This window comes from Eleginops maclovinus, chromosome 23 (assembly GCF_036324505.1).
Source record: "Eleginops maclovinus isolate JMC-PN-2008 ecotype Puerto Natales chromosome 23, JC_Emac_rtc_rv5, whole genome shotgun sequence".
NCBI classification, from domain to species: Eukaryota; Metazoa; Chordata; class Actinopteri; order Perciformes; family Eleginopidae; genus Eleginops; species Eleginops maclovinus.
Window position 1 is genome coordinate 13,339,416 of NC_086371.1, and position 14,290 is coordinate 13,353,705.

The 14,290-nt window shown below is 40.8% G+C and overlaps 1 protein-coding gene across 1 annotated transcript in view; it reads left to right on the forward strand.

The window, feature by feature from the left end:
• The first annotated feature begins 626 nt into the window (after positions 1-626).
• Positions 627-14,290, forward strand: part of trpc7b (transient receptor potential cation channel, subfamily C, member 7b) — a 47,536-nt gene continuing 33,872 nt past the window's right edge. The window contains 2 exon segments of the mRNA XM_063875901.1: positions 627-1,218; positions 6,152-6,911. Coding sequence (XP_063731971.1) covers positions 740-1,218; positions 6,152-6,911 — 1,239 coding nt within the window. The 5' untranslated portion in view covers positions 627-739.

Genomic DNA, 14,290 nt, shown 5'->3' on the forward strand with positions numbered 1-14,290 from the left:
GTTTTATGTATATATTATTGCTATACATGTATATGGTTGTGCTTTAACTAATGTATTCTCTTCTGGGTAGTTAAATATACAGAACTGCATTATACTACATACGTATATCATATGTTTGTTGCGCTACTGTCTTCTCAGAACCACTTATTGGTAAAAAGTCAACTTCTTAAGAACTCAGAAAAGTAGCCTTTCATGAGTGAACAATTTCTTTACACATCGAAAGATCTAAAGTTACACAAAACACAAGTTCTTGAAATCTATACTTAACTATAGAGTTTGATTAAGGTACTTAGTAGCATTCAATAATTTGTCAGTGGAAGACAATATATTAGCTACTTGTCCTGTAAGTGGTAAGCTTCCTAAAAAAGCTAAAAGGCTGTGATTTAAAGATACAAAGGCTATTTCAAACGTTTAACAATTTCATAGCTTGAAGAACATGTGTTTCCTATTTGTGTTTTCAATAGTTAATGTAATGATAACATGTAATATTATTGTGTAATGTTTAAGTTAAGCTATTTTGTGGTGTTGCCTCCTGTCCATTTCCTTCCATTTTGTAACAGGCTGGCTCCCTGCGCGCGCACTCTGTGCTCTCTAATTAGTGCGCGCACTCTTGTGTGAAGGTGGATGTTCGGCTTGTCGAGCTGTGCGGCAGAAGAAACTTGTGCAGTTAAAACTTTGATAAACCTCGTTAAAATTCTCCCACATACCCAGACATATATGCTTCTCAAGAACTCTCCCAATGTTTGACGAAGGAGAGGAAAACGACAACGGCGAGAGACCCCGTCTCCCTGAGTCTCCCTCCCCGCCTCTGACTGTCTGTCTTCCCGGAGGATCTCCTTCCTCACCGCGGCCCCTGGACCTCTTCTCCTCCGCCTGTCCGCTGCTGGGGGACACAGACCAGCATTACCTCGCCACTCCGGAGTGTCTTCACCTGTCCCCGGAGAAGCGGACCGGGGATTCCCCGGACTTCTCGCCGCCAAAGTTCTGCCAGAGCATCGGGGACACAGACTCTCCGTTTGGTTCGCGGCACGAGTTGCGGATAGATGATTTGTACGACCGCCATGACCCGTTACCCAAGTGGAGAGGACGAGGCGCAGCGAACGCTGAGCGCCTTCAGCACCGCGGACAGAGACTGCAACGGGCTCCGGAGCTCTCGGACCATGGGAACCACTCCACTGAGCACATCGACACCGGGTTCAACTCCGAGACCAGGCAAACGTGAGTCATCCTGTCATATCACCCACAACTTTTGTTCATCCCCCAAAATACTTGATAAATGAGTAAAGTCGCCAGTTTTCAGGCCTTGTGTAGAATCTATGTGTTTATTTATGAAGTCTGCAATTTGCTGTTATGCAGAGAGATTGCTGAGTATTGGTTTAGAAATGCCAAAGCCGTTTTGGGTTGAAAGGATTCAATCAACAACTAATCCACCTTGGTGTCAACCATAGACTGTTGGTCAACAAGTAGAGGTCAGGGTTAGAGTGAGTAGAGTAAAGCAGCTGCATTCACCTGTCTGTGCATGGGTCACTGATCTGCTCTCAGCAGGTCCTTTATGGATTAAATGGACCTGTAAGCAGTGTATAGAATAAAGAATGGATCATTCTTATAAGAAGGCTGTCATGCTCTCATGCACTGCTCTCATTAAATCAGATGTCCCTTTTAAATTGAACATCTGGCATACAGTGAAGTTTGTGTGTTTTGGGTTTTTCAGTGCTGGGATCTTCCTTATGTTGATAGAAAGGTTATTGATTGGTTCAGGTGCACAAATTCATAAGCAGCAATCAGTGGGGAGTGTGGTCATGTGTGCATTGTTGTGCAGTGTTAGTCTGAGTAATGTAGACAACAAGGTGAAACCATGTGTCACTGAAAGGACTATAGAAATGATTGCAAAGCCCTAACCCTAATCACACACACTTTGCAAATTGCTGATGTGTCCTATATCATTTATTTCTATCTTTTTCTATTCATTTAACTTCCTTACAGTAAGATATGTGATGATAAGAGAATTTGGTGGATGCTGTCCATTGCATTCAGGAAACATAAGCAAGGAAAATGGGGACACTTAATGGATATTCATGTCGCACTGCCAGCTCAATTTTGACTTTCAGATATTGAGAATGGCAGGACTCAGAGTTGGCTCTTTGATCTTCCCTGGTCTGTTACTTTGATACGCCAGTGTTCAACTTAAAAGGCTTTGCATGGAAAATAAGCATGTATGCTCTCATCACAGATGCCTGACTAAATGTCGGACGCCTTTTTGTGTGTCTGTGTGTGAAGGAGAGCACAAGAGAGAGTGAACATGCCTGTTTCTCATTAGCAGTGAAATATGGTGAGCAGCTCACCTTTGATCTTAAAATTGGCAATTTACTGCTTGAAAGAGTATCCATGTGTGCCTGGGTGAAAAAAAGAAAGAGCTGAGTGGGTAACTCTTCTAAGATTCCACTCACATCCTGATAATGTAGTCACCCCCTTCCATAAAATAAAGACAACAGTTATTTTTCACCTTTATCCCTCAAATTTTGATTTCAAACCTGATTCGATTTCTGTTCACTCTTTCCATTTCTCTAGTTCACCGGTAACTGACCTAACCTACTTGATTGCTTGAACTGAAAAGAATGAACGTAGTGGCCCGACCTTCAGCTCTGGGGTGAACTGATTGTACAGTTCATGACAGAAAAGCTCACAGCTAGTGATACATCTTTTATTCCACTACATGTTTCTGTGCTCTTAAAACTATTTTCCCATCACTAGAATGTATTGATTTTTAAAAGCACTTTCTACATGCTCATATTCCTCGATTGGAGTAAGACCGTAAAAGAACGCAACTGCACCTTTTGTTAGAGTCAACGTTTATTTGATGGGGAAAATATGTAGACGGTTGCACTACATGTATGATATTCAATGTATTTGAGCATTTATAGATACTGCTAATCCAGGGCCCATCCCTGTGAGGGCCCAAGAACTAGCATGGCCCATGTTTCTATAGATGGGTGTACAATCCCCCATCTAAGTATGTTTTACAATCATTTTACTGCAACGTTTATTTTGCAAGTGGCCACTCAAAGTTTTCTTGGCTTGATACTTTCACAACATAGCTTATGATAGCAATTACCTTCTGACTGTCAGCTCAAAAGCTGTAACCAGAGGCATGGCTGTCGTTCTTTCATGCATTTAAATCCTAAAGTATTAAAAACCAGAACTAAACACTAATATTACCCCATATTGAAGTCATATAAATCAAAGTTAAGCCCGTATAAAATAACATCAAATACAATTACATTGATATAAAAGAACTACAGTCAGCTGAGTGAGAGGGTGTTCTGCCACTGTGTTGGAATTGAGTTGTGGCAGCAGCAGGGGTGCAGGGTAGGTTCTCCTTTCTCTGACAGTTTGTGTTGTTAATAGAAGAGGGAGCTGCTTGCTTGGACAGGGTCTCTGAGTGATTTGCAGCAGCCTCTGCCTTAGATAAGGCATCACAACGAGAGCTGTGCAGTAACAGAGTGAGTTGGTGCAGTGTGTGGTTTAGGGATTAAAGATGTTGCCACATAATCACAGTGCAAGTTCGCATCAAACCAGTCCATTAACGGTGAATCAAATGAGATATGAAAAGGATTGTTTCCCCCCAGGTGTTTGTGGAAAAGCAGGGATTAAAGCCGGCTGAATATTGGACTAATATTCAACAGGTAGGCCGAGAGGGATTGCATATAATGTAGGTTCATTTTGTAGTGAAAGGTCTCTTCTCCCTGTAGCGTCAAAGTCTGGTCATCCTGGTCGCAACAATAGTTTTATATGACAATTAATTTAGTCTTAAGAACAATATATCATGTAAGAATACAAACAAGCAGGCAACACATGCACACTCATACACATACAGATACAATATGTAAACAATCCCTCCTCCCTTCTTTCACTCTATTGTCTTCTAGTTCCTCTATCCATCTTCTACACACACACACACACACACACACACACACACACACACACACACACACACACACACACACACACACACACACACACACACACACACACACACACACACACACACACACACACCCTTGTTATCCATCCATCTCCATTATGTCTGCCTCCTCCTGTCTTTGCCACTGTAATTCTGCACAGACACGATGCAGGTAAATTCTATTTGAGATCAGAATCACAAGCAGTCAGAGATGGATGGAGAGGAAGATGGAGAGGGATGGAAGATGGCAATTGATTGCCGGGCTATAAGGTTATCTAAATGGGCTGGCAGCCAGGCTGTCCCTATCGTGTATGAGGAATATTCCAGATGCTAACAAACATATCTGTGAGTGTGTGGGTGGGTTGGGGTTGGGGGGGGATATAAGGTACAACCAACAGCATTGTGCATTATAATACACCAACTCAAACTCTGGCTTTAAAGACAGATACCTTTCAAATACTATATATTATTTAAAGCAGTATTCACTGGTTGATGGGTTAGTTTGCGTGAATAGTGATGGTGTCACACACACGTTTGTCCATGGGTTCAGGACAAACATTTCTATTGTTTTATTGGTCGTATGAGTGGTTATGAAGACATCTTGATTGGCAGCTTAAGGCTCACAGCTGATTGTATAAATCGAAAATCAAAACTGCAGACCTTTCTATACCACTTCATCTCACATTGGCAATGACTCTGAATCTATCTCTCTCTCACACACACACACACACACACACACACACACACACACACACACACACACACACACACACACACACACACACACACACACACACACACACACACACACACACACACACACACACACACACTCTCCTATAGTGACTTGCCTTGGTGAGCTCTTTTCATCATCTCAGTTCCACATCCTTTCACGCCCCCAGGGAATATTTCCACCATGAACAGGTTTCCATTTTCACCTTTCTCTCAAATGGACACATGTGTGTGAGTAGGCCTTCAGTGCATACACACACACACACACACACACACACACACACACACACACACACACACACACACACACACACACACACACACATAACATTTAAACAACTAAAATAGGTCTTATCCTTTGTAAGGTCACTGCGCAATTCAGATTGCCTACAAGGAATGAAAGCCATTTGATGGACAATGCTCGGACAAATACGAGCACATTGCTTTTAAAGTTCTTCCAGACAGCAAGTCGTTTTGATATAATATATAACGTTTTGATTTTCTTAATAGCATTCTATATAATTGATCTCAAGTCTCATTTGTTAGTTATTTCCAGAACCAAAGTGTTATGGGTAATCATTTCCACCAATACTGTAAATGTTCCATTCCCACTTTTTATTTTAAAGCTTACCCATATTCAGTTTGTTATCCTCTGCTCAAACACAGTCTTTTTCCCCTCTCATTTTTCCAGCTTTGGGAGACATCAAGGCATTTGTTCAGTGTGTGGGTGGGTCAGAGTGTCAGGCCACACAGCAGTAGCAGACATTGTGGCTCTCTGTGTCTCTGAAATACAATAGGAATACAACCATCAGACAGAAATGTGTTTTTCAGTGTGACGTGTGATTACCGCGGGTTCTTGCTTTGAAAGGTACAGCTGGACCTATTGATAAAGCAGATTTTTACCTGCCCTGACTTGCTGAGATGTGTCACTTAAAAGGAGCTTCACGGTCGTGAGAAAAACAAATAAAGATATATTGAACTGATCTGGAAGTGCGTGTTCATGCCTGTGTGTGTTAATAGATAATGACAGATTGACCTCGGACCAAAGAGGGGGATGACCACTCAGTCTCACTGTAGTGTGAGTTTGATATGCCAGAGCCAATTACGGTGACAGCCTTATCTCTCTTTTGCATAAGAGCTGACGACCTGAGATGGCCCCACGGTAAGCTTTGACCCTGCGAAGAGCTTATTGATTTGACTGGAGACCAATATATCACCGATGTCTTGGGGTGGCTTTCTCTGGGGGGTATTGACTTTTGTTATTATCCCCAGCAGATAATGTTTCTTCTTTTTCTCAAATATTAGCTTTTTAGCCCTTCGCTTTATCTTTTCCTCACCCTCCATCTCTTCATCATCGTTTCTCTGATTCAACCTTTATCTCCTGCTTCCCTTTTTATATCAATGTCATCCTTGTTTTGATTGATTCTCCCCCCTCTTTGCTCTCTTTACTGTCTCCAGGGAAGCCATGCATCGCCGTCACACAACTTTGAGAGAAAAGGGGCGTCGCCAAGCCATACGGGGCCCGGCGTACATGTTCAATGAGCGCGGCTCGGCCCTCACTGCAGAAGAGGAGCGTTTTCTGGATGCTGCTGAATATGGAAACATTCCTGTGGTCCGCAAAATGCTAGAAGAGTCCAAAACCCTTAACTTCAATTGTGTCGACTACATGGGCCAGAATGCTTTGCAGCTCGCAGTGGGCAACGAGCACCTAGAAGTGACCGAGCTGCTCCTGAAGAAGAACGGTTTGGCCCGAATCGGAGACGGCCTGCTTCTGGCTATCTCCAAAGGTTACGTTCGGATTGTTGAAGCTATTCTTGCCCACCCTGCTTTTGGCGGAGGTCTCCGACTGACTCTGAGTCCTCTGGAGCAGGAGATGCGCGATGATGACTTTTACGCTTACGACGAGGATGGAACGCGTTTTTCCCACGACGTCACCCCCGTCATCCTCGCCGCTCACTGCCAGGAGTACGAGATCGTCCACATCCTTTTGACGAAGGGGGCCCGCATAGAAAGGCCTCATGACTACTTCTGTAAGTGTTTAGAATGCGAGGAGAAGCAGAAGCAAGACTCGTTCAGTCACTCTCGCTCCAGGATGAATGCGTATAAGGGCCTGGCCAGTGCGGCGTACCTGTCGCTCAGCAGTGAAGACCCCGTGCTCACCGCCCTCGAGCTCAGCAATGAGCTGGCACGGCTGGCCAACATCGAGACAGAGTTCAAGGTAAGGCGTTTTTATTTTCTCAAAATCTCTGCCCCTTGGTTTTTAGTTTAGTAATAAAACAGATAAAATGTAAATCTATGTCCAGTTTTTGCAAACTCTTTTGTCATCTAGTCCACCTTTTTTTGTACTGCTTTACTCTTTCATGAAGTCCAGGCAGAAAAGGGACAGAATAGAGATTGTTTGATCTTTCTCCGCCAATGTTTTTATCTACTGCTGCAAACGCTTGGGCTTATTGAATAGATGTCCCAGGCCCTTCTTTTTATAACTCCTCTGATCCACCTATTACCCAGGCAATCTCTCCTCGGGATGTGGTGAAATAAGAAATTTGAAATAGATAACCCTGGTATCTGATGGAAAATGTATGAGATTTGTGTGTTTCTACTGAGAAAGGATTGCATACTTATTCCTGCAATCGTGCTGCTGTTGGAACAACAGTATTATAGAGTGTGTGTATTCAAAAGTTAACTAATTTATGTAAATCTAAATAATGTTTTTTGAGTGGTTAAATCTAAGGGCTTTACTTTATTACTTATTGCAGGCCTTCTGTACTGAAGCTGAAAAATGTACCCTTAAAAAGTGTTATTCACCGGGAATCTAAACTACGTAGACGGGTCAATGACGTGACGCAATTTTTTTTGTGTTCCTATGGTTTAGTTAAATTTAAAAAGGTTACTCACAAATTGCTTTAATACATTCTCTTTTTGAAGATCTAGTCTAAAATTTCTGGATTTGATCCATTTTGAGAGAATATTCAGGGAATGGTAAAAATGTCAATGTGGTGTAACCATAAAAACATTGTACCAAATACTTAAACTTGTCCAAAAAAGGTGAAATTCTCAATAAAATACATTATCAACTAGTTTGGCACAATCCTACATTTGTGTTGTGTTAGAAATGAATAAAATAAGTGGAACACCATTGTACTGAATATTATAACTTATTTGGGGAATTGTGTCTGTCAAGTCAACTTCCTTAATTGTCAAGGCGGTGTAACCAATATTCAAGGAACATTTTGTTCATTTGTGCAAGACCTTTTGGCGGGAAATTGTATCACAAAAATGGACCCCTGATCAGCCTAACTGCTGCATGCCAAGGTTAGTATCCCTCTTTAAAATTTTGATAATTTGACAGTTTTAGGGTATGGTCAGGTGTGCTTAGAGTTACATGTCAAATGGTATGACCTTAGGGAAACATTTATAATTCATAGTAACTGTAAAAATAAGTATTTATTATAAAAAATGTGTTTGAAATCTTCACATCAAGGCTATGTGCTTACATAGCTGTCCATCATGATGCCAGTTCAATTTGATTTTAAATGTAAATGTCAAATGGTGTAACCGGTTACACCATTTGACATTTATTACATTCCTTTCGGTTAGAGGCTGATTTTGTCAAATATCAGAAGTTTTTGATGCAGATTAAAGATGTAATGTGAACTAACTTACTAAGTGGAACTGTTTTGAAGTGTTAAGTGTTATAGAAAAAAGTGGCAATTTATCCACAACTTTATTATCCAAGCTCTGGAAGTTTAGGATAAAGTCATTATTTTTGTTTTCATTGAAAATAATAAAAAACACAAGTTCAATGGACCTTGTTGACCATCATGCTTGATTTTTAGTGTCAGTTTTTTTCTGTGAAAGCAACATTGTTAGATGAAAAATATTGGTGTAACCAGTATTTTTCATAAAATGTTCAAAAGCTATTTGAAATTACATGAAACCAACAGAAATACAAACTATACATTTTTGCAAAACTGGTGCAAGCTTTTAAAACTATTTATTACAACATGTTTTAATTGCTTATAATGCAAACTGTTATCTGTCACTGACCCAGATATGATGGAAACTGTCTGGAAGCAGGTTGATTGGCTCGGGCCGCTCCCTCGTACTGTGAGACCAGTTTGGGCCAGTTTGGGCATGCTTTGGTTGCAATTAGAGGAAGATGATTTCCTCATCTGTGCCAGCTGGTACACTTGTCCAGAACCCTCACCAAGTGATTCAACCAAGAAAAAGTATGAGCCACAGATTTAAGAAAAAGCTTAAGTTAAAAAAGTCATCATTCAATTCTGTTTGATACAATTTGAATGTTGCTTAGTTAACTTCAATTCAAATTATATTTTTAAAAAATCTAGTTTTTCGCCAAAAAGGAAATGTTACAAAATCACATTCAAACACTATTATCATTCCAACATTATGGTTTACCTTGGCCAAATACGCAACGCCCGACCTGCTGACTGCTAATAGCTTACGTACTAGATCTCAACCAGCTGACTTCAAAACTGTTTCATCCTTTACAATGAGTTCCCTGGACTTATCGTAACTGAGCTACTGCTAAATAATCACTCAAAGTAAAGTGTGGAGAAAGTGTTTGCTTGAGTAAAAGACAGAAAGAGGTTGATGTGCTCCCTGTCTATATGCTAGGGAAACCTGTAACAAGCCATTCTACTGTCCTGTATGCATTGGTCATTTGTGGGTCCAATGTCATATTGTCTTCAAGGTCTGCCACTCTTCCACAGGGCTTATTTGCCCATCATTTATTGCCCGAATACTGCAGTGTGTTTGTTTTCCATCAGTTCCTACAGTCTGTATATTGCATATACTGTTTGTGATGCGGCTCTTTTTTTAATTAGCATCTGGAGAGGCCAGAAGTGCTCGGCTCACGTTGATGACATATTGAATTACATTTATAGCCGAGATCATTAAAAGTGAAAGCATGATCATGCAATGAAACCAATCAGTTAACAATAGTCTGATAACAATACAATTTCCGTCGCTTATTTGTCTCCCTTTGTTTGCCCATCTGTTGCTGCATTCTTTTCTCCGCTCTCTGTTCATTTCTGTCCTCTCTTCCCCGGTCTTTCTGCCCACTTTTGTATTTTCCAGGCTTTTCTGCTTGTCATTCTGTTCCCTGTCTCCAGACGAGTTAATGAGGAGGGCTCACCTGAGGGACTGGAGTTGTGTTGAAGCTCACCGGTCTCATTAACATCTCATTATCACCCCCTGTCTTCTGTCTTTATATGTCTCCTAGCCCCTCTTCACATCATCTCCTTATTACATCAACAATCTAAATAGCCTGAGACATTCTTCTTCATAAGGGGACCTTAAAATGGAGATTAAAAACTAGGGTGTAGATCACATTGTACTAATAATTACACCAATGTTTACTTGTTGTTCAGTTGTTATTGTTTTCTGTGTTTGATGATCTGACAGTATCCTTTGGAATCAGAAATATCTTAGCAGCTTTAAGATATTTAAAAGCACATGAATACACAGTCAGTCATACAAAACAACCTTTGATCTCCCTTTGTTTTTATTGATTTAAAGCATTCCTCCACAGCTCCAGGTAATGTGGGTTGTTCCCAGAGATAAAGTCAGATCAGAGCATGAATTACTGGGTCCAGGCCTCCTGCTGTGTGTGCTCATCGACACAAGAGCATCGTGGCTCTGAAAATGGTAATTGCAGCAGCCATGCCATTACATTTGGTACAAAATTCACTTTCCCTAAAAACATATATTTTGTTTTAATCTTTGGTAATGTTTTTTCCTTCACAATTGAGCTCTCACAATTTGTTCACTTCATTAATCTACTCTATTTTAAACTAATAGTCAAGGTTGCATGCGTTATCATGTAGGAGTTGTTGACATGCAAATACATTCAATGCATGTCCTTTTTAGAAATACAAATACATCCCTGAAGCACAACTTAAATTTAATGAAATTAGGCTAAGAATTATTTCGGAATATCCCTTTGCTGCTTACCCCCGCCACCAAGTGTTCAAAATAATATGGCAAGATAAATGTGTACAAAACAAATTGACAGGCCAACAATACACATACAGTGGGGCAAAAAAGTATTTAGTCAGCCACCAATTGTGCAAGTTCTCCCATTTAAAAAGATGAGAGAGGCCTGTCATTTTCATCATAGGTATACCTCAACTATGAGAGACAGAATGAGAAAAAAAAATCCAGAAAATCACATTGTAGGATTTTTAAAGAATTTATTTTCAAATTATTGTGGAAAATAAGTATTTGGTCAATAATAAAAGTTCATCTCAATACTTTGTTATATACCCTTTGCTGGCAATGACAGAGGTCCAACGTTTTCTGTAAGTCTTCACAAGGTTTTCACACACTGTTGCTGGTATTTTGGCCCATTCCTCCATGCAGATCTCCTCTAAAGCAGTGATGTTTTGGGGCTGTCGCTGGGCAACACGGACTTTCAACTCCCTCCAAAGATTTTCTATGGGGTTGAGATCTGGAGACTGGCTAGGCCACTCCAGGACCTTGAAATGCTTCTTACGAAGCCACTCCTTCGTTGCCCTGGCGGTGTGTTTGGGATCATTGTCATGCTGAAAGACCCAGCCACGCTTCATCTTCAGTGCCCTTGCTGATGGAAGGAGGTTTTCACTCAAAATCTCACGATACATGGCCCCATTCATTCTTTCTTTACACGGATCAGTCGTCCTGGTCCCTTTGCAGAAAAACAGCCCCAAAGCATGATGTTTCCACCCCCATGCTTCACAGTAGGTATGGTGTTCTTTGGATGCAACTCTGCATTCTTTCTCCTCCAAACACGACGAGTTGAGTTTTTACCAAAAAGTTCTATTTTGGTTTCATCTGACCATATGACATTCTCCCAATCCTCTTCTGGATCATCCAAATGCCCTCTAGCAAACTTCAGACGGGCCTGGACATGTACTGGCTTAAGCAGGGGGACACGTCTGGAACTGCAGGATGTAAGTCCCTGGCGGCGTAGTGTGTTACTGATGGTAGCCTCTGTTACTTTGGTCCCAGCTCTCTGCAGGTCATTCACTAGGTCCCCCCGTGTGGTTCTGGGATTTTTGCTCACCGTTCTTGTGATCATTTTGACCCCACGGGGTGAGATCTTGCGTGGAGCCTCAGATCGAGGGAGATTAGCAGTGGTTTTATATGTCTTCCATTTTCGAATAATTGCTCCCACAGTTGATTTCTTCACACCAAGCTGCTTACCTATTGCAGATTCAGTTTTCCCAGCCTGGTGAAGGTCTACAATTTTGTCTCTGGTCTCCTTTGACAGCTCTTTGGTCTTGGCCATAGTGGAGTTTGGAGTATGACTGTTTGAGGTTGTGGACAGGTGTCTTTTATACTGATAACGAGTTCAAAAAGGTGCCATTAATACAGGTAACGAGTGGAGGACAGAGGAGCCTCTTAAAGAAGAAGTTACAGGTCTGTGAGAGCCAGACATCTTGCTTGTTTGTAGGTGACCAAATACTTATTTTACCGAGGAATTTAACAATTAATTCATTAAAAATCCTACAATGTGATTTCCTGGATTTTTTTCCCCATTCTGTCTCTCATAGTTGAAGTGTACCTATGATGGAAATTACAGGCCTCTCTCATCTTTTTCAAATGGGAGAACTTGCACAATTGGTGGCTGACTAAATACTTTTTTGCCCCACTGTAAATGGCTCTTACACTGAGAAAACTGAAAGGTTGTCTGTATTAGGTTAGTTGAAAGCAATAATATTGAGTTAAAATGAAAAATATTAGGTTCAACTTAATATTATTGCTTTCAACTAACCTAATACAGACATGTGGCATCTGTTGACAAAATACATTTAATTAAAGTCAACGTTTCAGTTTTTCTCAGTGTGGACTTCTAAAAGTAAACAATAGGATACAAATGTTAATTGTTTTCAAGCTCAGACATGTGGCGCCCGAATAAAAATCTGTTCCCGTTTTAATATGCTAAGTGTATGAATTGAGAATTTGCAGATGTATCCAGTTGTGCTTACAGAAAATAAAATATAAACACAAAAAAATATAAATGAAATGTATATAAAAATCTAAACGCATATTCCCTCACACAGCACCTTTTAAACCTTTGGCGCACATACGCAGCCCGTCGGTGTGCAGAGATAAGTGTGCTGCTTGTGATGCACGTTGGCTGCTTGTGTGGAGACCGCTAAAGGCATATCTCCCTCACAGCCTCACATTCATCTTAAAACATCTTGCCTTTTAGGACAGCCCATCAATTTCTCAAAAGAGCATTTGGACACACACAGACACACACATACACAAGCCCTTGGGACAAAAGAAGAGAGAGGAGGAGAGATATTACCATTTAATGTATTCTAAATCATTTCTTTATCTATTCTTCTGTTGCACCGATTTCAGTTTAATTATCTGTAAATGAAGATGAGCAGTCATCAAGAAATGTCCACTGGAGTGCAGAAATACAAACTTTTAATTCAATTTTAGTTTAATTTGCTTTGTCTGCACCTTTGTTGCCAAAGCAGAACAATCGATAATATATTTAACGCCTCTCATTACATCCAACTATAACACATCCTTTGCTTTTAACTGATGAACTGTTAACTGAAGTGAAAAATAAATGACATTTAAATCAATAATTTGCTTATACTCAAATCTGACCTGGATGGTTTTAATTTAGGATTTGATTTAATATGTTAAGTGTTACAGACTGTGCGGCCGGATAATAAGAATTGTGGTTTTTCTGCTAAACAGACTTTTATCAGGTTATCTTACTACTCCCCCCCCCCCCTCCCTCAGTGCTACACGCTGGGCTCCTGCCCCCTCAGTTCACTGTTCTGTAACCATTCGCACTCTGCTTCACGCTGCTCTGTCCCCATTTTCAATCTCGCTACATCATTCCCTCTCCTTTATCTCAGCCTCCAAGGCACAAACCAAATACTCCGAATTGTGATTGGATTTCCACATCTAGCCTACTGCATGTGTGTGGCGGGTGTCCTCTGATGTTTTATGCCATGGTGTCTTGATGGATTAAGAAAACATTCTTGTACATTTCCTACCCTTAAGCGTGCCTCTCCCTGAATGTTACCAGACACAGGTTTGTTCTGGATTTCTTTCGCTTATCATCCTAAAGGTCAAACACACCAAATGCAACCTTCTCCTTCACGTTCCCGACGGGCCAATAGACGCTTGCTGCCGTTTCTTGATGCCAGGGATTTGCTTTTTAATTTGCAGATACCGATGAGACTTTTTAACAAGCTTATCTAACATGCTGTTCATATTTTTTACATATGATAAATCCAAAGCCTGAATGGCTGGATTTTAAAATGTATGACTCGCATCACAGGTATTTGGGTTTAGAGCATGAATGCACTGTGATTTCACAAAAGGATTAAACCCTTTTAAATTCAAGACAGACTCTCTCCAAGTCATACCGGAACTACCTTACTTAAAGGGTCAAACACTGGAGGAATGCAAATCGTGCTCCAAACTACAGGACATACTTTACATACATATTTCTATCATACCTGCTGTCACACTGGCTCCAACAAAGGCAGGTGAACAATTGGTAATTTCCCACTGTGTTAAATATTGCTGAATGGATAATATTACTGGGAAATCCTGTGT